Consider the following 24,699-nt stretch of genomic DNA (forward strand, 5'->3'; position numbering starts at 1 on the left):
AGCCTTCAGTGTTTTGCCAGTTTGATTCTCAACAAGAGCAACAAACTTCTGAAACACTGAGAATGTATCACTCTTCAAACGAAGAGGATAGACCCACACCTTGCGTGTGGCATCATCAATAAAAGACACAAAATATTTTGCCCCTCCCAAAGAAAGCTGAGGCATCTCACATACATCTGTATGCACAAGCTCTAACTGAGCATCTTTCTGTCCAAGAGCTTTCTTGTGGTGGCACTGTAGTTGCCTACCATATATACAATGCTCACAAAACTGAAAACTTGAAAACTTTAGAGAAGGCAAGTAACCCAAACGAGACAATTGCTCCATTCCTTTGACACTCATGTGTCCCAACCGGCTATGCCACATAGAGATTTCCGGCAGCTCGGTTGCATTTACATTAGCATGGTGACAAACACCTGCATGCATAAAGTAAAGAGTGTCCACCTTAGAGCCTCTGGCAACAACCAGTGAGCCCTTACTAATTTTCCACTTTCCACTACCAAATGTGGTAACATAATCAGCATCATCAAGCTGTCCGGTAGAAAGCAGGTTCTTCTTGATCTCAGGCACATGCCTGACATCATGGAGCATAAGCTGTGAGCCATCTGAAAATACAAGCCTCACATCACCTCTGCCAAGAATCTTGCATGCATGGTTATCACCCAAATAAACCACTCCTTCATTGCCAGCAGTATACCTGACAAACAAGTCTCTGCAACCTGTGACATGAAAGGAGGCACCTGAATCAATGATCCATGAGTGCATACCATGACCACCTGTAAGAAGTGAATGGGCATCAAGTGAAGACGTAAATAGGACCTCATCCTCACTGCCACCTGCATGTGACACATTGATTTCTTCAATCTTGACTCCACTTTTGCCCTTTGGCTTTACATCTTTGGCTTCATCTTTCTCTTTGTCTTTGCCTTTTCCCTTTTCTTTTTGATCATTTTTCCATTTGTAGCATTGCTTTTTAATGTGTCCCTTCTTGCCACAATAATGGCATTCCAAATCCTTTTTGGAGCGAGACTTGCTCCTTCCCTTTTCTTGGCTTTTTTCCCTTTGCTGGGATCTCCCACGTGCATTCATTGCATTGGACTTTCCAATAGAGTTGTTTTTCCTGTTCATCTCTTCTTGAAGAAGAGCACCCTCAACATCTGCATATGACAGCATAGCATGCGAATTGCTAGTGGCTGTCCTGAATGTGTCCCAACTCTCTGGCAAAGTGCATAACAGAAAAGTGGCTTTGAACTCATCGTCCATTGCCAACTTTTGATTAATGACCTGGCTGACAATACCATTAAACTCATTTAGATGGGCTGTCATAGACGCTCCTTCCTTCATCTGAAGACCTATGAGTTTCTTCAACCAATACACTTTGCTTGAGGCACTTTGTTGGGCATACAAGTCCTGCAATCTCTGCCACATTCCCCAAGCTGTCTTCTCTTCACGAATGCTGAAAAGTAATGAGTCTGACACAGACAACATGATAGTAGATCTTGCCAGCTCATCCATATCTTCCCACTCTTCAGCAGTAAGAGAAGCGGGCATGACACCCCTTTCTTTGATAGGCTTGTGCTGCTTTTTCTGGAGCAACACATTGTAGCACTGGGTTTGCCAAATATCATAATTATGCGAGCCTTCAAGCTTCTTGATGTGAAGCAATGAAGAGCTCTCACCTGTGGTTGCCATAGCAATATGCAACCTGTCAATGCCTGACTCCCTGCAAAATGTGCAAACACTGCACCAAAAGCACACAAAGTGCTCACAGTTTTTCTCCCAAGCTTTATCTCCCACTGCGGAAGCAAGAATGCAACTTTTCTCCCACTTTATGTGATGAAATCACCAAAATCTGGTTGCTGCAGATTTTGGACAGCACCTTAAATGTGCTCTGTTGCCCTTCCAAAGTACTGTACAGCAGTACCAAGTGCTCACCAATGATGTACCAAACCTGTACCGGCAAATACAGCAGCTGAAATTGAACCTTTTGGTCACTCAAAACAGTGTATAGCCATGTCAAAACTTGCACAAAGCTGTGCCAAATCTGTACCAACAGGTACAATAGCAATAAATGCTCTCCTGGCTGTCCAAATGAGTGAAAATCAGACTTTTACAGTCCTGTACACTGCATACAACAGTCCCGAACAGAAATTGGGCAAAAGCCCCTTGACTGCAAGCTAATTTTTGAGGATTCAAGGCATAAATGTCTTGCCTGCTGCTTTGCCAAGCTTAACAAGCATACAAACTTGAAAAGCCCCTTGATTTAAGATCAATTTTTGATCATACATGGTACATTGACGCACATGAAGGCATCCAGAGTGTTCACGATGCTTCCCCCTGGTTAATATACATCAAATACATGAAAGCCCCTTGATTTACAGGCACATTGAGTGCTTGTAAGGCATCAACACATTATCCACAGCATCAAATGCGATCGCCTGCATGCAAATCAATCCAATCGGCACAAAAGCCCCTTATTTGCACTGCAATTTGCTGCAATTTTGCCCAAATGTGCGATTTCTCACATCATACAGCATGTATGAGTGCTTAATCGCACAATTACATCAAAAGCCCCAAATTTCAACATCCAATTTCCTGCAAATTGATCTTGATTGTGACCAATTTCCTGCAAATTGATCCTGATTGTGACCAATGTCACCCAATTTTGCCAATTTTGCTCAAAAATTGAGCAATTTGGCTCCTGTACCTGCTCAATTGATTGAATTGATAAGAAATTCTCAAAATTGAAGGCAAATACCTCTTAATTTTTTGAATTTCTCTGATCTGCAGGCTGAATTTCAGTTGTTGCAGGAGAAAGGGGGGGGGCATGTCTGATGCTGCTGCTCCTGAAGCTGTAGCTGATGCACGGGCTTGTGAATTGTAGACACGTTGAATGTTTGATTGCAGGTAGCCTACGCTGCCCAGCTTTTCAGGTCCAGCCAGGCGTCGACTGGCTTGCTCGGGACAGTCGTGAGGCGTTGCTGCAGGCGTTAGTGATATCGGTGGCAAACCTTACACGGAAACGTTCACGTGTATGCCGCCTGCCTTCGCCTAGCGCTCGCTCCACGCTCAGCGCTACACACGTGTTCGCTTGGCTACGCCTAGCTGCCGCTTGTTGTCGTCGCCTTGCCTCTATTCGGCTGTGGTGTCGTCGCCTTGCCTCTATTCGGCTGTGGTAGCCTTCGCTTCACGCCCAGCAGTCAGCTCGCCTGCCTTCGCCTAGCGCTCGCTTAGCGCCACTCGCCTAGGTGGCCAGCGTTTTTGCACGCCTCGGCTTACGTATCCGCCTGGTTGCAGTAGGCGCCTGACACGCCTGCCCTTGTACGTGCCCGAGCTGCCACCTCTCGCCTGATTGCTGCCTTGCGTGTGATTCAGCGCAGAAGTGGCTGCCCGCCACCTTCTCCTTCCGCCCACTTGCCTGCGACTGCTGTCTAGTGGTTCGCTTCTGGCCTCTTCACACACAGGCTGCTGAATGGGAGAGTCGAGCTGCTGCCTGCCTGCGTCAGAGATTCGAAGGGCATAGGCTCTGATACCAGTTGTATGGGAGAAACAGGAATTAGGGTTAGTTCATGTGTGTGAGACATACACAGAGAAGAACAAGGGAGAGAGAGAGAGAGAGTTGTGGGGATAAGTCAACTCATGAGGATATGAGTGTGTGACTCCCCTATCACACATGTATATTGCACTAGTACACATAGTGCACTTAGTACATTAAAAGTACTAAGTGTACTATGTACTATAACTTATGGGCTTGTACACACTATAAGGGTGGGCATTATGCCTTTACCCCAACAGGACCCGCCTTTGTACTTGCAGGCAGTACCCGCTTATGTACTTGCAATTGTACCTACCTCTGTTCTTGCAATCTTGTACCTGACTGCAGTTGCCGTACCTTCTTGAACTGCTTATACCCGACTGTACTTGTTGTCTTGCACCCGACTGTACTTGTTGCTGGAGTACTGAATTGTACCTGCAGTTGTACCAGCTACTGTCCAGCATCTCTTGTTGCCAGAACCTGCCTACAGAGATGTGCCAGTTGCTGCCCTGTACTCGGTTGTACCTGCCTACAGTTTGGGAGTGCATTAAAAAGGGGATGAGCTTCTCTCTTGAGGATTGAATTTGAATATTTGTCAGGTATTTATCTTTGTATTTTCAGATTCAGTTATTATTAAAATTAAATGTTGTTTGCACAAGTCTTCTGCATGTGTGTGGATTATTGAGCTCTAAACAAGCTCACCATCAAGAACAGGTTCCCAATCCCACGCATAGATGATATCTTGGATAAGCTTGATGGCTCGGCTTGCTTTAGCTGTATAGATTTGAAGAGTGGCTATCACCAGATTTGTGTGGTACCCCAAGATGTCCATAAGACCGCATTCAGGACAGGTTTTGGATTGTATGAGTTCTTGGTGATGCCTTTTGGCCTTACCAATGCCCCGGCAACATTCAACTGTATGATGGATAGGATATTTCAATCCCATCATAAATTCACAGGTGTATTCTTTGATGATATCTTGGTTTTCTCCAAGAATGAGGAGGAGCATAAAACTCATTTGGCTACAGTGTTTGAAGATTTGTGAAAGCATAAACTCTTCATAAATGCTAAGAAAAGTGAGTTCTTCCTCTCAGAGATACACTATTTGGGGTGCATCGTATTCAAAGAGGGTGTAAGAATGTATCCTGCTAAGATTGAAACCATTCGGAATTGGCCAAAGTTGCAAAATGTACATCAAGTGCGTAGCTTTCTTGGGTTATGTTCATACTAACCTAAAAAGGGTGAGCACACCCACAACAGAGGCCCTAGTAAATAGGTATAGACGGGAGATGACTTCTAACACCCCCTCTCAGCTCCTGGCTGTGAAACCACCCCCTAGGCGATTCATAAGGCATTTCGCTAAGATTGCCTCGCCTTTGCATTTCTTACAAAGAAGAAAGCCACCTTTCTATCTCAAACAAAGCTCTCGGAGAAGCAAATGAGAATGGCAAACTTTCTTTCCATGTTTCATTTTTAGATTGTACATACTCCGGGAAAGAAGAACCTAGTGGTAGATGCTTTGTCCAGGAAGCCTTATATAGCTGCAGCATAGTCACAAGGGACGGGGGACGGTGACGGGGGACGGGGACGGGGACGGGGACGGGGGAGGGAACGGCACTCAAAAAATACTTTTTTTTAAAAATTTTTTCTACTCTACACTTATTCTACTTTGGAAGTACATCAAAATGAGCACAAATTTACACTAAAATGGTAAGCTTTTGAGTCATATTAATAATTAAGTAGATACAAAATGAGTCATGACTCGAGAGTCAGGAGTCAGGACTAAGCCTTAAGGAGGCAGAATACATGGACGGACTCAAATGAGTCAATGACAAAAAAGTGCTGAAGACTAGAGGCTAGAGCTAAGTAGTAAGACCCATGAATCATGATCCATGAATGATCATCCATGTGAAGTGATCGCCTCATGGTCATGGGTAGCTTGTGCCAAAGAAGCATCAAGCTCATCCTCAGTTTCATCCTCACTGGCATGCTGCTCTTGCACCTCATCCTCTTGTTGCTCTTCTTGTTGACTCATCTCCCACTCCGTGAAGGAATCTGCCGTCTTGGTCATGCTCTTGCAAAGCATTCGCAAGTTCGTGCTGAGGAAGACAAGATCATTGGCACGCTCTACCCCGAGTCGGTTCCTCTTCCTAGAGGCAATGTGGCTGTAGGTACTCCAAAGTTGCTCCAAGCAAGAGGAGCTGACGGCCTGGCTAAGTATGCGGATGGCAAGCTGCTGCAGCTCCGGTCCATCTGAACCAAAGTCCTCCCACCATAGAGCAGCACCAACTTTGAATTCTCGGTCCATCACATAAGCTGCTGCATGCAATGGAGAGTAGTAGGAATTCCACCTTCCTAGACACAAGGCATGGATCTCCTCGTATCTGTCTTCGTTAGGCACGAAGTCTTTCAACTTCTCTATCATGCGATCCATGGCCTCGTAGACCTTGCCCATGCACGGTTGCATAGCGTCTACAATCCTCAATAGATGGACTATGGGCCTCACCATAGCATCTGTGGTCTTCACACGCTCCCACCAAGAGGCGTCATCCGCTACACTCTTGGCCAGTGTTTGTATGGGACTCTTGCATGGCGACAAACTCGTCGCTAAGGAAAAGCCCCCTCAAAGCACCGCTACAATCCTTCAACCGGTCCAACATGAGAAAGTTGTAGGCAAACCGGGTGTTGGAATATTTGAGGAGAGAGATACAGAACCTCTTGTTGAACTCTGGCCGAAGTCTTTTGAGGTTGAGGACAAAGGAGACCATGGTGTTGGCCTCCTCAATGAGCGGGCTGATCCATGGTAATGCCCCGATGTCCTTGAGGAGGTTGTGTAGGCAATGAGCCATACAAAAGGACACCGTGACATGTCCATACATACCTTGGAGAATAGCTCCCGCCGCCCTATTGGAAGGCTCCCCATCCGCAGCAAAGCCCACTACATGCTCGGGGCCAACGATCTCCATGGTGGTAGCCCACTCCGCCGCAAGCACATCCGCGCTCTTCCCAGTGCCGGATGCATCATGAGATGAGATGAAGTACATCTCTCCGCGGGAATATGCAACCATGCCGTGAATATTGCTCTTGCGGGTGTCACTCCATCCATCCAGAATGAGGGAGACTCCGTTTCTCTCCCATTGCCGCTTTGTGTTGTCGGCTGCTTGCTCTACAATGCGCTTCTCCTTCTCGAGCAATGTAGTGCGCAAGCTCTCGGATGAGGGGGGCGTATAGGTTGAGCCATACTCCCCAATCTTCTTAACCATGACCTTGAAGTATTCCGACCTATTCAAGAAAGTAATTTACTAATGAGAAGGGGACTAGGATGATGAAAACATGAATTACTAATTGGCAATGATCGATTGCACTTACCTAACCGCTTGAAAGGCAACGTGGTCGTGGAAGAAGGAGCGGGCCACCGCCATATCCACCTCCTCCTTTAACTTGGGGTTCCAATTCTCCCCAAGTGTAGATTGTCGCCGTGGGCCACGTAATGATTGAGAGGCCGTGGAGATGGAGGGTGCGGGCGTCGTGGATGGAGTAACATTCTGACTTGATGGTGAAGGTGATGGTGTGCATGATCCCGATCCACCACATGACTCCATTGTAGAGGCTTGAGTTTCTCTCCCCATCGTCGCGGGATCCACGGCCACTCGTAGTGTCCTTCTTGTCGCTTCGACCGCTTCGTAGACGCTAAGCTTGTCAAGAAGTTCCCGTCTCTTCTCGGGCGTGACATTCGTGCAAAACCTCACCTCATGTCCACTCTCATGCAAGAGGTGGGCTCGCACTTTGTCGGCGCCACCCGTTCGCCGGTATGGGCAAAGCTTGCATACCCATGGCCGAGAACCGCCTCCATGAACGGATGTGGTGTAGTTAACCTCCTCCCACCATGTCCATCCCGTTGTCCTTCTACGAGAAGCCCCGGCACGTGAGGAGGATGCCATGGTTGAAGATGGCTTGACTCTTGAGCCTTGAGGAATGAGAGAGAGAGAGAGAGAGAGAGAGAGAGAGAGAGAGAGAGAGAGAGAGAGAGAGAAATGAAATGAAATGAAATGTTATATTAACGTCTTCAAAAGGCCATAATGACCTATGAGACCAAAAGTTACATCATGGTGGATCTGATACAATGTCTGGATAAAAAAACCCAGAAAAATGAAAATAAAGATGATACTACTGGTACCTAGAAAATGAAACTGGAACTGGAATATAGCGAGGGGGGGGGGGGGTACGCTATGGAGGTGAGTGGAATATAGTGAAGGGATACAATATCATGTGGGACGGAGGGGTACACTATGGAGGTGCCTCCATCTCATAGTATGTGCCGCATCGGACACTGGCGGATCTCCTCAATATCCTCTGTGGTCAGCACCCTGACTGGGTGTCCCGCATGCCTCGCAAGAATAATCCGAATCTGCCGCTGCAACCTCCGTCTATGCTGGGATGCCCCCCTCCGTAGTCGTGGGCGTCTGGACCACCCAAGCTCAATCGCACGATCAATCAGTGTACCCCTGGTGTGGGCGGTATCCATGTCCTGCTGCTGCTGCTGTGGTCCATCTGGCACAGTGATGGCTGGACTAAAGAAATCTGTAATGTGCCTCTGAGTCTGGCTCTCTGTGTGCCTAAGCAGGCTATCTCTATGTCTCCGCAGCTCAAGCAAGAACAATCCCAAACACCTCTGGTCCTGGTACCCCATGACTCTGGAAAGTGGTCCAAAACCCTCTCTGAATAAACAGTGGAAACGACCACGTATCTCATAGTATGCAGTACAATGGCATATATAATGCAGCTCTGTCTCTGGCTCCCCATGGCATACTCGGCATATCTTGGCCTCAGCTGGTATACCTCTATATCGGCCAATCTCAATCTCAAGCTGGTGTGAGGATGTGCGAATCTGACCAATAGCACATCGTACTGCATGAGACAAGTGTACATCCATGTAACTGGGTCTGATCACAAAACCATCTGCTGTGAGCTGAAGAAAATGCTCTCTGTAGAAAGCCATCTTCGTGCCCAGCTCCTCAGTCGGCTGTATCCATGTCCTCCTAATGTCCAGCTGAACTAAATCCTGACGGATGAGTCTGGTAATCTCTGTCCGTGTGAGAGTGAGAGAGGGTGCCTCCAGAGAATACTGGAAGGGAGGCAATCTGTCCATGCTAAAACCATGTGCCTGGAACCAAGATGTCATCTGTCCATACCAACAAGCCGTGTCTCCCTGTAAAGCTAACTGTCGGGAGGACTCCAGGGCGAGGCGTGCATATCTGTCTCGGGGGAGATCCCACAAGCCATGTATGTAGGAGACTGATCTCGTAAGAGCCTCAATCACCAGAGGGGCAGCCGCCAGCTCTGCTCGAATAATCTCATGAGGTACCACGGCCTTGGCTCTTATAATCCTAGCAATCATAGATACCAAAGGCCTCTCCATACCTCTCCACCCGCCTGCGCTATGATGGCCCACTGAAGGTCCCCATATCTGCACTCCATAAAGCATAGCTGATGTCACTAGAGTGTCAAAAAGCCAAAGTTTCGTTCGAGGTTCCTGAAACTGAACCTGCGAACACATCCTCTCCAAACCACCCAGGGCTGCATGTGCTCTAGTCAATCTAGTCTCTGCTGCTCTCCTCATCGAAAACACTGGCCCACTGAATACTACCCCAAGATATGTATATGCATCTGTATACTCCACAATCTCTTGCCCATATGTAAATGTGGAAGCTGATCGCCTAACCCACTGTGGCGTGGTGTTAAACACCATAACCTTGGTTTTGCCAAGGTTGACAGACAATCCACTATCATGTGCAAACTCATGTAAAGCATCCAGATGACGCTGCATACCCTCAGGGGAATCAGAGATCAACACAATATCATCAGCATATAACAATAGTGGGATCCATGTACCTGCTAGCTGGGCTCCTCTGTCCCCCAATCTCTCAATGTAGTCAGAAGCCTCATCCACATACATACCAAACAGTGAAGGAGATAACGGGCAACCTTGCTTCACTCCTATAGTGGAGTGAACCAAAGTAGAGACCCCCTCTGGGGTGCGTACCTGTCCTGCAACTGATCTATATAAAGCCATAATCCCCTATATGAGCTCTGTGGGTACCCCCATCTCCTGTAATCGCCTCATCAATCTGGCTCTGGGCACTGTATCAAATGCTTTGCGGAAGTCCACAAAGCTACAATAAATCCGTCGCCCATGCGACCTGCCCTCCTCAATAATGGCCCGGAGAGTCAAGATGTGGTCAAGAGTAGAGAAACCTCTCCTGAACCCTGCCTGTCCCTCTGCTCGAATGCCAACTCTCTCTGCCCATCTACTCAACTGCTGCTCAAGAATGGATGCATACAATCGTGCTAGTGTGTGACCAATCATAATAGTGCGATAATTCCCTGGCTCCATAGGGTCCCCTGACTTGAAGATAGGCACGATGGTGGACCTACTCCAAGTCTCGGGTAAGCCTTCGCACATAGCACGATTGAACATCACTGCTAGAAGCTCTGCCAGCATGTCTCTCGCATGAATAAAGTGCTCAGCGACCAATCCATCATGATCATATGCTCTCCTAGTCTTCATCCTATCAATGGCCTTCCTTACCATCTCTGCGGTAAAGAAAGTACATGTCTGTGGGCATGGTGCTGGCGGGTCAGGAAAAGGTGTCTGTCCAGGAACTGTATATAGAGATGCTGCATAACTACCCCAGACCTCTGTAGAAGTGATGGCCAAAGCAGGGGAGGACTCATGAAACAGACGCCAAGCCTCCCTCGAGTCCTGGCTCAAGAACAGCTGGTATAATTCTTGCTCTAGCTGAGCAAGGCCGGCCCGCTTCTTCCTTCGCACAAGACGTCGGAAGGCAATACGTGACTGTCGGTGAGTAGTGACTCCCAAAGCAACCTCCCGCTGCAGTCGGGCTCTGGTCTCTCTGCACTCCTCATCATACCAGCTGTTCTGGGGCATACATCTAGAACGCTGTCTCTGTCCAGGCTGAGTATGTGGATATGCCTCTCTCGCTGCATCATGTAAAGTCTCTGTCAGTATATGGGTCAACTCCTCCAAAGGTCTCCCTGGCTCCTCTGTGTACAGACGTTTATAAATCCCATCTGTGTAGACAGCATCAGTCTCTGAGGTAAAAGTATATCGAGTGTGATTTGCCCCTCGTGTCCTCTGAGCTGTGGTAAAGTGAAAAGAGATAGTCAATGTCAACAATGCATGATCCACTACTACCCCAATGGGCCGAGATCCAACTGTGAAGTCCTCAATGCATGAAACAAAGCTGGGCATAGCCATAACATAATCCACTGTGCTAGCACCATGTCTATGTGGAAAGCAAGTAAATCCAGCTGCTGACGGAAACCTCTGCAAGCCATTAAGTATGGCCAACCCATGTGCAGTCCCCATATCTACCAAATATCTCCCATACTCTGTGCACTCCACATCCTGTGAGCGTCTGTCTAATCCCATATCCAGAGTGTCCAACTCTCTCAGCATCTCCTCCGAGGTATCATAAAAGGCTGTCTGGCGGTTGCCCGTCCGGGCATTAAAGTCCCCTAACAGGATGATGTCTCCATCCCTAGAGAACTCCCATATGTCATCATCTAGCACAGAGAAAGGAGACTGCCCTCTAGGTGCTGCATATGTCAATGTACTAGGAGCAAAATAGCATATGGCAATATACAGGAATCTGCCTGTGTCGGCCCTCAGTCTCACCCACATATATCTGGCCTGATCATCTCTCCGAACGATGTGTAGAAGCGGTTGCAGCTCCTCCCTGAAAAGAACTGCCACCCCTCCTGATCCTCTACTACTGTGTACCGATCTCGTCCCTACTCTGCAAGCTGTCTCCCATCTGTATCCTGTCACCTGTGGCATCATCTGACCAGGAGCCTGGTGAGTCTCCGAGTAGAAGACTATATCTCTATCTCTAAAGCTGTCCTCAAAGGCACCTACATCAAGTCTGAGGGATCCATTGCAGTTCCAGGCTGCCAGCTTTAATTTGGTCCCATAGGTCTCGCACCGTCATGTAGAGCGTCGCTCCACGATGACCACCCTCCCTTCTCTATAAAATGCTATCTTTCCCTTTTCTCTTGCCGCTCTAATCTCTGGCATAACTTCCTTCATATGTGCAAGCTGTGAAAGAGTAAGATCATCACCAAGAAAAATGCCTGTATTCTTTAAAGTGGGTCGTTTCTTCAAGAACTCCTTCTTCGCCTCAATAGAGGGGAAGCGAAGTATGAGAGCTCTTTCCTTTGATGTTTCCCCGTTGCCTCCGCTTTTTTTGCCCACTCTCCAAGCTTTTGCGTGTGCCGGACTATCAATCCCCATCAACACCATAAGCTCTTTCACCTCCTCTTCAACTTTATCCTTGTCTTTAAGGCCGGTAATCCTCACATGCAAAGCACGTGTACGTCTTCGTTGTTCCTCTTCCAAAGTCATGTTAATGATTGTAGGTGTAGGGGTTGTTATCTCCTTACCTTTACCCTTCTTGGCGACCTCTATCCACTTCTCCGCTTCATCCATCTTCTTTTGCGTCTTGGTGATGACTTCCACCCATGAGGAAGTCTTTGCTTCATGCTGCTTCTCTTCTTCCTTAATTGCCCGTACTTGTTCTTTGATAACCTTGAGCTCTTCTATCATTGATGGCTGAATTTCACCGTCTTCAAGTCCACCATTTGCCTTGGCCTCTGCAAGCTCCCTCTGAAGAGCTGAAATTACGCCTTTGAGCGTGTTGACTTCCCCGTGAAGGTCTTTGACTTCCGCTAAGAGGTCCTCCTTCTCCTCTTTCCACCGCTTACCCTCATTGAATACCATTTGGAGAAAGTTGGCTTTCTCCTTCCACCATCCCTCCATCTCTGCCTTCCATTCCTTCATTTCCTTTTCCACATTTGTTATCCTCTTGTTTGTGACCATAAAGGTCGCCTTCATCGGGTTGCGCAAGGGGGAAGCCATGGAAGAAGCGAGAGAGAGAGAGAGTTATGCTGCTGCCTTGGGGGCCTCAGCAAGGGTGGGTGGGGAAAGGGGTGCGAGCGACCAGCTTAACGCATACATAGACTGGCCATTGCCAGCAGAACTGTGCGGCAAGGCGAACTGGTGAACTGGCGAGCAGAGCAGAGGCGAAATGAGAGAGGCGGGCAGACAGGCGAAATGAGAGAGGCGGGGCAGACAGGCGAAATGGGAAAGGGGGGGCACACAGGCGAAATGGCGAGCAGAACAGAGGCGAAATGAGAGAGGCGGGCAGACAGGCGAAATGGAAAAGGGCGGGGCACACAGGCGAAATGGCGGAGCAGAGCAGAGGACACAGGCGAAATGGAAAAGGGCGGGCAGACAGGCGAGAGAGAGAGAGAGAGCGAGCAGAGCAGAGGCGAAATCGAGAGAGAGAGAGAGAGAGAGAGAGAGAGAGAGAGAGAGAGAGAGAGCCTAGAGGCTTGGAAGTTGGAAGACTCAAGAGGCTTGAGAGAGAGAGAGAGAGAGAGAGAGAGAGAGAGAGTCTAGATTCTAGAATCTAGATAGTAGGGCGAGAGAGAGAGAGAGAGAGTCTAGATTCTAGAATCTAGATAGTAGGGCGGCGGCCCGCGGGCCTTGTGTGAGAGCCTAGAGGCTTGGAACTTGGAAGTTGGAAGAGAGAAGAAGCTTGAGCCTTGAAAGCTTGAGCCTTGAGAGTTGTGTGTGCTTGTAGCCTTGTAGAGGCTTGTTCTTATATAGATAGGCAAGAGAGAGAGAGAGAGGAAAGCCTCAAGGGCAAGAGAGAGAGAGAGAGGGCCAAGCCTCAAAGGCTCAAGGCTCAAGGGCCAAGGGCCAAGGGCCAAGGCCCAAGGGCCAAGGCCCAAGGCCCAAGGCCAAGGCCCAAGGGCCAAGGCCCAAGGGCCAAGGCCCAAGGGCCAAGGCCCAAGGGCCAAGGCCCAAGGGCCAAGGCCCAAGGGCCAAGGCCCAAGGCCCAAGGCCAACAGCCAAAAACGGCTAGAAACGGGAAGCGCAACGGCCAAAAACGGCGAGCGCAACGGCAAAAAACGGCGAGCAACGGCTCTCTGCCGTCCCCTCACAGTGCCGTTCCCGACCGGCGTCCCCGTCCCTGCGCCGTCCTCGTCGCCGTCCCCTGTGAGAAACGTGCCGTGGGGGACGTCCGTCCGTCCCCGTCGCTGGTCTGTCCCGAATCGCTGTCCCCGAGTTCCAAGCTGCCGTCCCCTCCGTCCCCTGTGACTATGAGCGGCAGTTTCAGTAGCCTCTCATGGAGACTTATCTACCATGCATGACTTGTATCATTTGGATGCTGATTTTTCCCATATATGGACTGATTTGATGGATGATCACTCACATGCCTCTTATGTGATCAAAGAGGGTTACCTTACGAAGGATAATTGCCTATGTGTGGTGAAGGATATATGTCGAAAGGTTATGGAGGAATGTCACGCTCCACCTTATGTTGGTCATAGAGGTATTTTATCCACCACACACATGATAGAAAGATATTTCTTTTGGCCAAACATGCGTAAAACCATTGAGGCTTATGTATGCGCATGCATTACCTATCAAAAGGTGAAATTTGATAGGCAAAAGCCTCCAAGTTTGCTTCAGCCATTGCCTATTCCCTCTCGCAGCCATGGGAAAGTATTCCTATGGACTTCATTATGGATTTGCCTAAATCCCAGCATGGGAATGATGCTATTTGGACCATAGTTGACAGGTTTAGCAAGCAAGCTCACTTCTTGCTCGTCAAGAAAACAATTAAAGTTGATCATATGGTGAAGCTTTTCCTTGCTCACATATTCAAGCATCATGATATGCCTAAGTCCATTGTTGGGGATAGAGGTCCCAGGACTACGAGCCTCTTTTGGAGGGTTTTATTTGATAACATGGGCACTAAGCTTGAGTTCTCATATACTTATCACCCCCAAACCGATGGTCAAAGTGAGGCTGCAAATTCTGATGTGTTGGATTTGTTGAAGTGTTATGTGGCAGATCAAAAGAGTGTCTGGGAGAAGTATCTTTCACTTGTAGAATTTGCCCACAATAACACTGTGCATGCCACCACGGGAAAGGTCCTGTTTGAGATTATTTATGGCAGTGATCTTGCCACCCATTCTTTGTGCAGCCGATGAGTATGTGTGTGACTTGGATGTAGCCTTTGCTTAGGTGTGGACAGCCATTGCAAAGATCACAAGACAAGCATAAGGGGGCTGCCGATAAGCATAGAAGGGACATGCAAGGCAAGGAGGGTGATTGGGTATTGCTGAAATTTGAGAAAGCTAGGCTACGGAAAAGGCCAGTACGAGAGGGATCATATCCAAAGCTTTCTACTCGATATTATGGACCCTTCAAAGTGATTGAAAAGATCAAGGAAGTGTCCTACAGGCTTGCTTTACCCGGCCATTGGAAGATTCACAATGCTTTTCACGTGAGTCTTTTGCGGAAGTATGTGGGGCCAGATTCAGAAGAGCCCGTCACTCACAGAAGATCCGCCCGAGATTGATGAGCTTGAGGAGATCCTGCGGCCAGAGCAGATTGTATTTCACAAGGAGAGAAAGCTACCACATGGGAAGCTTTCCAGGAGATACCTTGTGAAATTTAAAAACTACTTACCCATTGATGCAAAGTGGGTAGATGAGGATTACTTCATTGACTACCCGCAGCTTTTGCAGGCATATCTTGAGGCTTTTCAGTTAGGGTCAACTGTTCAGAAGTTGGGGAGGATGTCACCATTTGGTCCATCTCCATTTTTGGAGCCACTTCTATGGGACTGTCACTCCATAGAGCGGCTAGATTTGTATCATGTTCACATGTGGCTAGGCTAGTGCCTCATGTGAAAGGGTCAGTCGTTTGGTGTCACATGGACGGGAATCAGTTTTGTACCCGTGTGTGACCAGTATTGTGCCATATGGACGGGAGCCTGTTTGCTCCCACCCGTTTATAACTAGGATTGCGTCTTATCCATGGGACTGTCACTCCATGGTAGGATTGATATTTGTGCCGACCTTGTCTATGGGATTGTCACTCCATAGAAAGGCTCGTGCCAAGACTTGTGTTTTGCCTATGGGATTGTCACTCCGTAGGAAAACTAAGACTTCACATTTCTGTCGTGCCAGTTTTGTGCCCGACAAGAAATCTTTGTACAAGTTTTATGAAAGGGAGATTTTGTCCATTACATGTGCACATGCATTTATGTTTGCATGCATAAACTTGTTTTCACATGACTTGCTTTCGTGTGTTTGCTTGCTATGTCGTGCCAGTACACTGGACGGGGACGCCCCCAGTGTACCGTGTGTGTGCTGTCTGTTGACGAGTTGGTGTGGCGTGTGAACAGGTGGTAAGTATTATTCTTTTTGGCCTTTTCAAATGTAAAATCCCTTAAGTAATATCAACCTTAATATTTATAAGGTTGGGTGTTCACACACATTTAAACATTGGCTGGACATTTGCTTTAATGTGGGTGTTCAACATTATTAAAGTTCAATGCCCAACATTATTAAAGTTCAATAATAATAATGTAACAATTATTGCATGAGGAAATTCTTCTTCCCCACACGTGGATGGTTGGTGGGAGGGTGGTAGATGGAAAGGACCTGCCTTTGTACCTGTAGCCAGGACCCGCCTTTGTACTTGCAATTGTACCCGCCTCTGTTCTTGCTGTCTTGTACCCGATTGCATCCGCTGTACCAGCCTAAACTTGATTGTACTTGATGTCCTGCACCCGATTGTACCTGTTGTTTTGGAGTACTCGATTGTACCTGCAGTTGTACTAGCTCCTGTCCTGCATCTACTGTTGCTAGAATCCACCTATAGAGATGTGCTAGCTATTGCCCTGTACTCGGCTATACCTGCAACCCTTGGACTTGCCTACAGTTTGGGAGTGCATTAAAAAGGGGATGAACTTCTCTCCCTGAGGATTGAATTTGAATATTTGTCAGGTATTTATCTTTGTATTTTTAGATTCAATTCCATAACAAGGAGTGGGTACAACTGGTAAACAATAAGATTTTGTCGGTGAAGAATCAATTGTCGAAGTAGACCAAGTCACATGTAATCTCCCACTTTCACTGGATGAACACCTGCCCTCACTGGTCTTCCGAGACCGTTTACCAACATGCATGCCCGCTATGCCTGCAAAGGCAAGATATAGTCTTTGCGTTGTCGACACTCGATGCACCTGTCAAACATGTTGTGAGGGTTGCATCTTAGGCAAAATGCGTCGGGCACCATTTCCCAGGGATGGCTCATTGAGGGCTGTTCAAAATTGCAGCTTATACATAGTGATGTATGTGGTCGGATGAGGACACCATCCATTGGAGGTGATCTCTACTTCGTTGCGTTCATTGATGACCTTTCCAGATTCAGTTGGGTCTATGTATGAAGCAGAAGTCAGAGGTATTTATGTGCTTTAAGCGCTTTTAACTCACTGCTGAAAATGTCTCTAGATGTAAGATAGAGACATTACGTATAGATAGAGGGGGGGGGTAAAGAGTTCAATGCGTATTTGTCAGAAAGAGGCATTTAGCATCAGTGTACCATGTCCTATATACCTAAGCAAAATGGTGTATTTGAGAGAAAAAATAGGTCTCTCATGAAGATGGCATGATGTATGGTCAAAGGCCAAAGTTGCCTCGCAAGTTTTGGATGGAAGCTGTCATGTGTGTAGCCTCTGTTCTTAACTGATGTCCGCCGACCAATGCTTTGCAAAACATCACTACTTACGAAGCTTGGCATGATAGGAAGCCATTTGTGGCTCACATGTGCGTATTTGGTGTTAGAAATAGTGCCCAAACATGTGCTACATTTCCTAAGGTTGTTTTAGCTACTATAGGAGTCATTTAGTAAAACACTTCACCAAGCATAAAAGGTGAATCTCGTGAGCATCTACCCTGATTGAGAGAATCAAGGAGCTAATTTCGTGGAGAAGATCGTCGAGGAGAATTTGCAACTTGCAAATGTAATCGGTGATGTACACCGCTTCAACCTTTTGCGTATATAAAGAGGCATCTAATACAAAGAAAGATATGTGTGTTTTTTGTCTATTGTCATTCTGCCTCATTATTTATTATGCTAATCTCGTATCCCTAATCATGCTTCCATTATCACCATGAATTATTTAGCTTTTGATCCACCGTAGTTTTCAATAAATGGTATTGGAGCCAGATTTCGCTTTTGCTACGTTGCTCTCTGCGGTCACTTGCTGACCAATAAACAGCAGCAGAATTGTTGCCTTCAACTACTGCAATTACTGTAGCCGGCCCGTTTGCGTCACTGTCACTTCACAACACCACTGTTGTTTCGATCTGTTGTTCAACATTCTTCTTCAGCTGTGCTTCTCTTCAGTAGCCCATGCCATCAACGATCAACGCCATCAACTGCGGCAGGGTATCCTCCAGCCATCGACATCCAGCACACGTTGAAGTTCAGCGTCTGACGTTAGTTTGCTGCTTTTGCATAGTTGCAGCCAACAATCGACGTCATCACGCTTTTCAGCTCCTCACGATACACGCTCAAGTGGCCAAAATATTGGGCAAGGAGTTTTCTTCAAGTCTTCAGAGCTGATTCTAATTGTCTGGTTGATTCTGACTTTCCGCCTGAATCCAACTACTCGGCTGATTTCAACTGTCCGGCTGAATCCGACATGTCTTGCTGATTCCAAATGATTCCGACATGTCCTGCTGATTTTGACCAGCTGATTCCGTCATGATGATTCCGTCATGCTAATTCAGTTCTGTTGATTCCGACTAGCTGATTCTGAACTTGCTGATTCTGACATGATTCCGAATAGTCGAGCTAATTCTGAACTCACCTTGGCTTACTTTATGACTTATAAGTAATGTCCACTAGTAGTGAGAGTGTGGCTGAAATCATTAACATTCTGTCTTCTGAGAGTGAAAACTCATCATTATCTTCAGTCAACCAATCCTCCAAATTTCCACCGAGCACCTCTAGGAGAGAGACACTTCCAAGTTCCCATTAGAAGAAAAAACTGTGGAATCCAAAGAAACCCTAGTATTATAAAGAAGGCATTAAGTCCTTATCTTGCATCAAACCTTCATTTATATGCTTGTGCTTTTTTTGAGCCAAACTTGTGAAGCATTAGACACTGTCCTTGCTCTTGCAAGAGGTAAGACCTTGCTATGGCTCTTAGTGAGGTGAGAGAAAAGTTTAGAGGGGAGAACTTTCACACTTGGCAAACCAAGGTGAAGTTTAATCTCATTAAAAAGGGCTTGTGGAACATTGTTCAAGGGAAAGAGGAAAGACTTACTACTAGAGAGAGTAGTGTACAACGTGATTTAAAGAATGATAAGACACTAGGTATTATAGGGGAACACTTGGGTGACGCTTTTGTACATCACATTTACAGTAGTGATATATCTCAGGATGCATGGGAAACCCTAGACAAACTATTTGGTGCTATTTGTAAACACTCCAAGATTAGTCTCCTAGTGAAGTTCTTTGGGCTTCAAAAGGATCCCACAATTACTATGCTTGCCCACGTTAATGATTTTAAAAGCCTCTTAAGACAACTCATAGGAATCAAGAGGAAAATAGAAGATGATGATAAAATTGTTGTGTTGATTAAGAGTGTGTCACATCTTGATGGATCCCTTGTAACAACTCTTTTAAATCTTCCAACTCCATGTCTCATCGACAGTGAAGCTTCTCTCTTGGAAGAAGAGAAGAGGATTCTAAAGAAGAGTGAGTACCATGTTGATGGTGCTTATTTTACCAAAGGGCAAGCCTCATTCTCGAAAGCCACTCCCCAAACCAAGAAGACCTTCAAGTGCACTTTTTGTGGCAAACAAGGACATCTTGAGGAGTTTTGTTTTGCAAAGAAAAAGGCCCAAAAAGCCTATCTTGTCGAAGAGAAGAAAGAAGAAGACTCTCCATCGATGAGTCCTCTTTTGCTTTGATGACTATGATTATGCATTTGAAGGGTCGTGGATTTGGCCCATTTTACTTTCACATCTTTTATTTAAGCTTAGATACTCATTTTATGGCATTGTAAACCAAGCATTTTTATTTGATGTACTATCTTTTATATGGGCATCTAGCTTAGTGAGATAGCCTGGTGTCTGAGAGTAAGCACTCTACAGGTTGGCACTAGATACGTTCAGAATATTATGAAAACAAGTAAAACAAATGCCCGAGACTTCAATCTCAGTCTTCCAAGAGTCCTTTGGGCACAACCATAATCTGGTACGTGATCACACCCTCTAGGAGTAGAGCTGTCCCGAATAACCAGCCATGAAAACCTTAGCTTTGGCCACCCGAAGGTTCCACCCTTAGAGCCACAGGCCTCACTCAGGTATAAACACTGTTTGCCTTCGATTTCGTTGCGAAGAACCGTACTGAATTGGACTGTACAGCCCTGTTTTCAGCCTAAAATATTGCCGGACAGGTCACCCCAAGTGTAGAGAAGGGTGTCCTGTTGATTGCCTTGAGTCCAGGGCCTTTGGAACATCATAAATCAGCCCCTATGACTGCCGTCCAGCAGTTGACCAGCCCCAGAGGTGAGCCAGAAGCAGTCGCCTGCATCAGAAGATAGAGAGAAAAGAGATGCCTGTGTTTGTAGCACCTGTAGTAGCAAGTGATCAGCTTTTATGCAGCCCTGGAAGCAATCGACCAACTCAAGTAGTGTTGGCTAGCATGCAAACTAACACCTGCCAAAACCCTAGAGTGTCTTGTACACACGCAACTGATCTTGGCTTCTCCCCCCCTTCCCCCCAAGAATAGCAACTCGTGGAGCTAATATTGCATGTAGAGTGTCTACCCTTGAGTAATGGCCAAGTTTCATTAAAAGGTCCAATTGATGTGAACACTCTATAAATTGTCTACCCAAATTTAAGTGTATGTGAACACTTTATAAACTGTCCGCCCAAACTTAAGTGCATGTGAACACCTGCACTCATAAACCTTAGTATAATAAAATATAAGCTATAAATTGAGTTTGGGGTCATTTATCACGTGCAAAACACATAAGACCACTGCCTCAGTCCCAAACAAGTGTGCACACACGCGTCCATAGGGTTTTCCAGGCGTCCCCGGAGCCCATGGACAATCACATGCAGAAATACCAGGCATTGTCCAGGCAGCTAAGACAAGTCATTCATGCATGTTAAATCACACAAATGCTTTATGCACAATATTCTGGATTCTATATATATATATATATATATATATATATGCACAATATTCTGGATTCTGTCTCCCAACTTATTCATCTTGTAAAGAACCTGTCTTGGGCACCGCCCATTTCAAGTACAAAGAATGCTCACCAAGGTGTCTACCCTTTCATGAGACTTTGTCACCATGCTAGGAACTCTCACCAGGGTATCTACCCTTCCATGAAGCCCTTCCACATGTACTAAGCCATGCCAGGAACTCACACCAGGATAGCAATCCTTCCATGGAGCCCTTCCACATGTAGTAAACCATTACACAAAGTCACACCAGGATCTCAATCCTTCTATGGAGTCCTTTCACATGTACTAAACTATGCCTGGAACACACACCAAGTTCTATATCTATCCTTCCATAGCGTTCCTCCACACAATCCAGGCTCCAAGCATTGGTAGGCTGTCAAGCGGGTTTTCCGCTACTTACAGGGCGCTCAGCACCTCGGATTCTAGGGGCTGGGGGGGGGGTTTGATTCATAGTTGCATACCTTTATAGATTCGGATTGGGCTAGATGTTACAGCATGCGCATTGCGAGTGTCCATTAGCGGCTTTTGCTTTTGTTTTGGTGATTTATGTATGTCATGGCTCAGCAAGAAGTAGCCAATAGTGGCCACTTCTAGTTGTGAAGCTGAGTACATGGTAGCTTTTACAGCTATAGTTGAGTGTGTGTGGCTTAGACGCCTTATGGTGGATTCGGGTGTTGGACAGTCGTCTCCACTATCATTTTCATTGACAGTCAGTGCGCATTGGGAGTTGTGAAAAACCCAGTGTTTCATGCTCGCACTAAGCACATTGAGGTGCATTATCATTGTGTCAGGGAAAGACTCCAGCGAGAGAAATCAGCTTGGTATATGTGCCTACACATGATAACATGGTAGATTTATTCACGAAGGCTCTTTCTTGTGAAAGGTTCAGAGTTTTTCGCAATGCTTTGGGCTTATTGCCTTTTGAGGATTGATCAACCTATCCCTATACATGTTCATATCATCACTCCAGGGGGGTTTGTTGACATCTCTGTCACAGGTAGTGTTGTGTGAACACCGTAGAATAGCCAGGGCCTATATCCCTTGTAGCTCTCCATCAATCTTCTGTAGCAAGGGAGCATAGGCAAATCAACATGTTGCCTTAGCTTGCAAAACAAGTATTTAGAGGTTCAACGCTCAGAAGGCAGCCTACTCTAGCAGAGCTCCTACCTGTTGGATTAGTAAGTGCCTGCCGCATGTTCAGCTTAGATTCATAGGGGAGCATATCAAGAGCAGGTTTGCGAACTCAAAGATCGAGCTGTGACCTTGGAAAACAAGTCGTCTTTGGATAATGTAGAGGAGATTATTGCCAAAGTAAGGGAAGAGGTTGAGGAAGAACTCAGCCCTAAACACCTTTCATAGGAAGAACTTGATGCAAAACGCAGAAGAGATGGAGAGGAGAGAGAGAGAGAGCTGCATTTTCACTATATTCATATAGTACAAAAAGGTACAAGTCTTGGCAGCCCTAGGCATGCCCATGAAAAGGTGGAAAACTGTCCTACCTGAAAGAAGACACGCGCATGTGAGTTTGCTGGGGTGAGATCATCTGCAATCCACACTTTGGTACCCTTCAAGGATATCCACCTTGTCGGCTCTAGTGGCATAAGTATGGATTACGTGCTATTGCCAATTGTTTCAAACTCTGTTGTGACCTAACGCCCAAAAGATGTCAGATAATAACCTAGGAGCCAACGCTTGCCTTATAAAGGCCCTTGAAGAGTGCATACACTGGCGGACCTGCTGTCGGCCAGTTCTTGGACCTGAAAAAATCCCTTTCGTTGCCGACATCATTTGCCAATGCTGGCCGATAGAGGTCCTGGTCCACCGAAATACCTTCCATGCCCTATATAGCTGCTGAAGCTCCAAAATCTTGTCTTTTATGTGCCGCAAATCAAGGATGAGCATGTCCATGTGTATGCACATGACAATAACTGAAGCAAAAAAAAAGCACCGAACTTGCTGGAGTTTGAGCCATATTTGAGAGAAATGGGGAAACGGAAACGGATATGGAAACGGGAATGTTGAGGAGAGACGAAATGGAAACAAAAACGCCACGTCAGCAAGGAGGGCTAAGGGAGGGGAGGGGTTGAAAATTCATGATTGTTTGTATGCACATGTGATCCCATTATGACATGAATTTTATGGTTTATAAGAATAAAAGGGGAATAAAATGGATATCAGTTGTTGGAGTGTGACATCTTGCTAGTTCATGTTGATTTGGGTGGAAAGATTTCCGATACGTCACTTTGAGCAACACGAAAAGAAGGCAAGTGGGCTGTTTTCTGTGACGGAACAGCCCTTATCCAAAATTTCTGCCAGCGGAAACTAGCGCTTCCTTAAGTATCCGATGGCCTCCAATTCGACACTATTGTAAATGTTGCATCTTCTAGTGGCAAAGAAGATAAGCATTGGGAATTTTTTAAAAGTTTGGTTTGGTGTTTCTTTTATGTCTCTTTACCTGAACTACAAATGTAGCATAAAACCTTCATGGTCTTCATTTATGTATTGTGTCTCATAGGCCATTTTCACTTTCCGCAGACATTAATATAACAAGAAATGGCATGCACTCCCTTGGCCTCAAGCCTACTTGCCTCCGAGAGACCAAAGGGGACTTCGAATTGGCCCCCTATCTCTTTTTTTCTTTCTTTTGCGTTTCTTGTTCTTGTACTTTGTTTGCTGAGTGAATAAGAGTGAATTGAAAGGGTGACAATAATTTTTTACTCCTTTCCCTTTCATGTATAGAGTTGCTTTTGGTGCATTGCTAGGTGGATGTGGCTATTTTGGAAGTTGGCCTTGGTGGAAGATTTGATTCCACGAATGTTGTAAGCCTACTGTACTCGCTCATTTGATACCTAAAAGAGGTTCACACATTAATAATTACCGCGATGAGATAGTTTTGGGGTTTTGGTGATTACCTATTTTTTCTTACCCTCTGAAGATATTCCTTTTTTTTTTGATGTCTTGGCTTGTTATTAAGTTTTGGATTTCAAACGTATTTTTTCAGGTTAAAACACCTGCTGTTTGTGGGATTACTTCTCTTGGCTTTGATCATATGGAGATATTGGGTAGAATTTTCTGTTGATTTGATGGATTCTTTGACTATTTCAATGGATTTGTCTACATTCCTTTGTGTCTTATAAGTTTTTTTCCCCCCGAATTTTTTAGGCTACACACTGGCAGAAATCGCAGGAGAAAAAGCTGGCATCTTTAAGGTCCTCTTCATGTGTACTTGGAATAGTTTTAAAGCTCACAGTTATGAATGAGAGCCCTTTTATCCAAAGGAAAAGGACATTGCTAAAAGTTGGTTTATCAGTAGAATTCTTGTGAAGAAGGTTTCTCATTTGTGTTGAACTTTTCCATCTCAGCCAGGAGTCCCTGCATTCACAGTTCCGCAGCCCAAAGAAGCCATGTCTGTTCTTCAAAAAAAGGCATCTGATTTGGATGTATGTGAACTCTCTCGTCATCTTTTATTTGTTGCAGTTTTGTGATTAGCAAGCATTTCTTTGATTTTTTCAGCAATGAAGAGTTCATTTCATGAGAATACTACTGTACACCACACACCATCAATAAATTCCACAGGCATGCTGTACCCTCCCTTAAATTACAGATAGGAGCAACAGTAGAAATGGTTAGAAACTGCTGCTCGTTTGTAGATAGTGGATTATGGAAGCTTTGCACAGTTATGAGCTGCTTAACATGTTAGTCAGTTACTCTTGGAACCAATCTCTCTCCGAGTCTCCCAAATTCCAACCCTCCCTCCCGTTCTTGAGTAGATCCTTCTATAGTTGCAATTTGGTACCACGCCGGAGGCGGCTTGGTCTTCTTGTCTGAAGGCATTAGAACTTGTGGCCAATTTGCGTCCATAATACCATCAGGGGCCTGCTGTCACGGGACCCTTTTGTACTTCTTGAAGAATTAATTCAAAATCTCACAAATTACATCATAATTGAAACAAAGACTTGAATTGAAATTGATAATTAAATAACTTAGCATAACATAAAGCA

The 24,699-nt window shown here is 46.0% G+C and overlaps 1 protein-coding gene across 11 annotated transcripts in view; it reads left to right on the forward strand.

The window, feature by feature from the left end:
- Window positions 1-24,699, forward strand: part of LOC147613354 (folylpolyglutamate synthase-like) — a 109,242-nt gene that overhangs the window by 18,723 nt on the left and 65,820 nt on the right. For 10 of the 11 annotated variants that reach the window (XM_086782660.1, XM_086782666.1, XM_086782661.1 and 7 more), the window contains exons 7-10: window positions 23,461-23,517; window positions 23,700-23,760; window positions 23,861-23,907; window positions 24,061-24,138. The exons of the other annotated variant lie outside the window; for it this stretch is intronic. In XM_086782660.1, coding sequence (XP_086638786.1) covers window positions 23,461-23,517; window positions 23,700-23,760; window positions 23,861-23,907; window positions 24,061-24,138 — 243 coding nt within the window. The remainder of the gene's footprint in view (window positions 1-23,460; window positions 23,518-23,699; window positions 23,761-23,860; window positions 23,908-24,060; window positions 24,139-24,699) is intronic. 11 annotated transcript variants of the gene reach the window in all.

This window comes from Cibotium barometz, chromosome 44 (genome assembly GCF_041138505.1).
Source record: "Cibotium barometz isolate CiBa-2024 chromosome 44, ASM4113850v1, whole genome shotgun sequence".
NCBI classification, from domain to species: domain Eukaryota; kingdom Viridiplantae; phylum Streptophyta; class Polypodiopsida; order Cyatheales; family Cibotiaceae; genus Cibotium; species Cibotium barometz.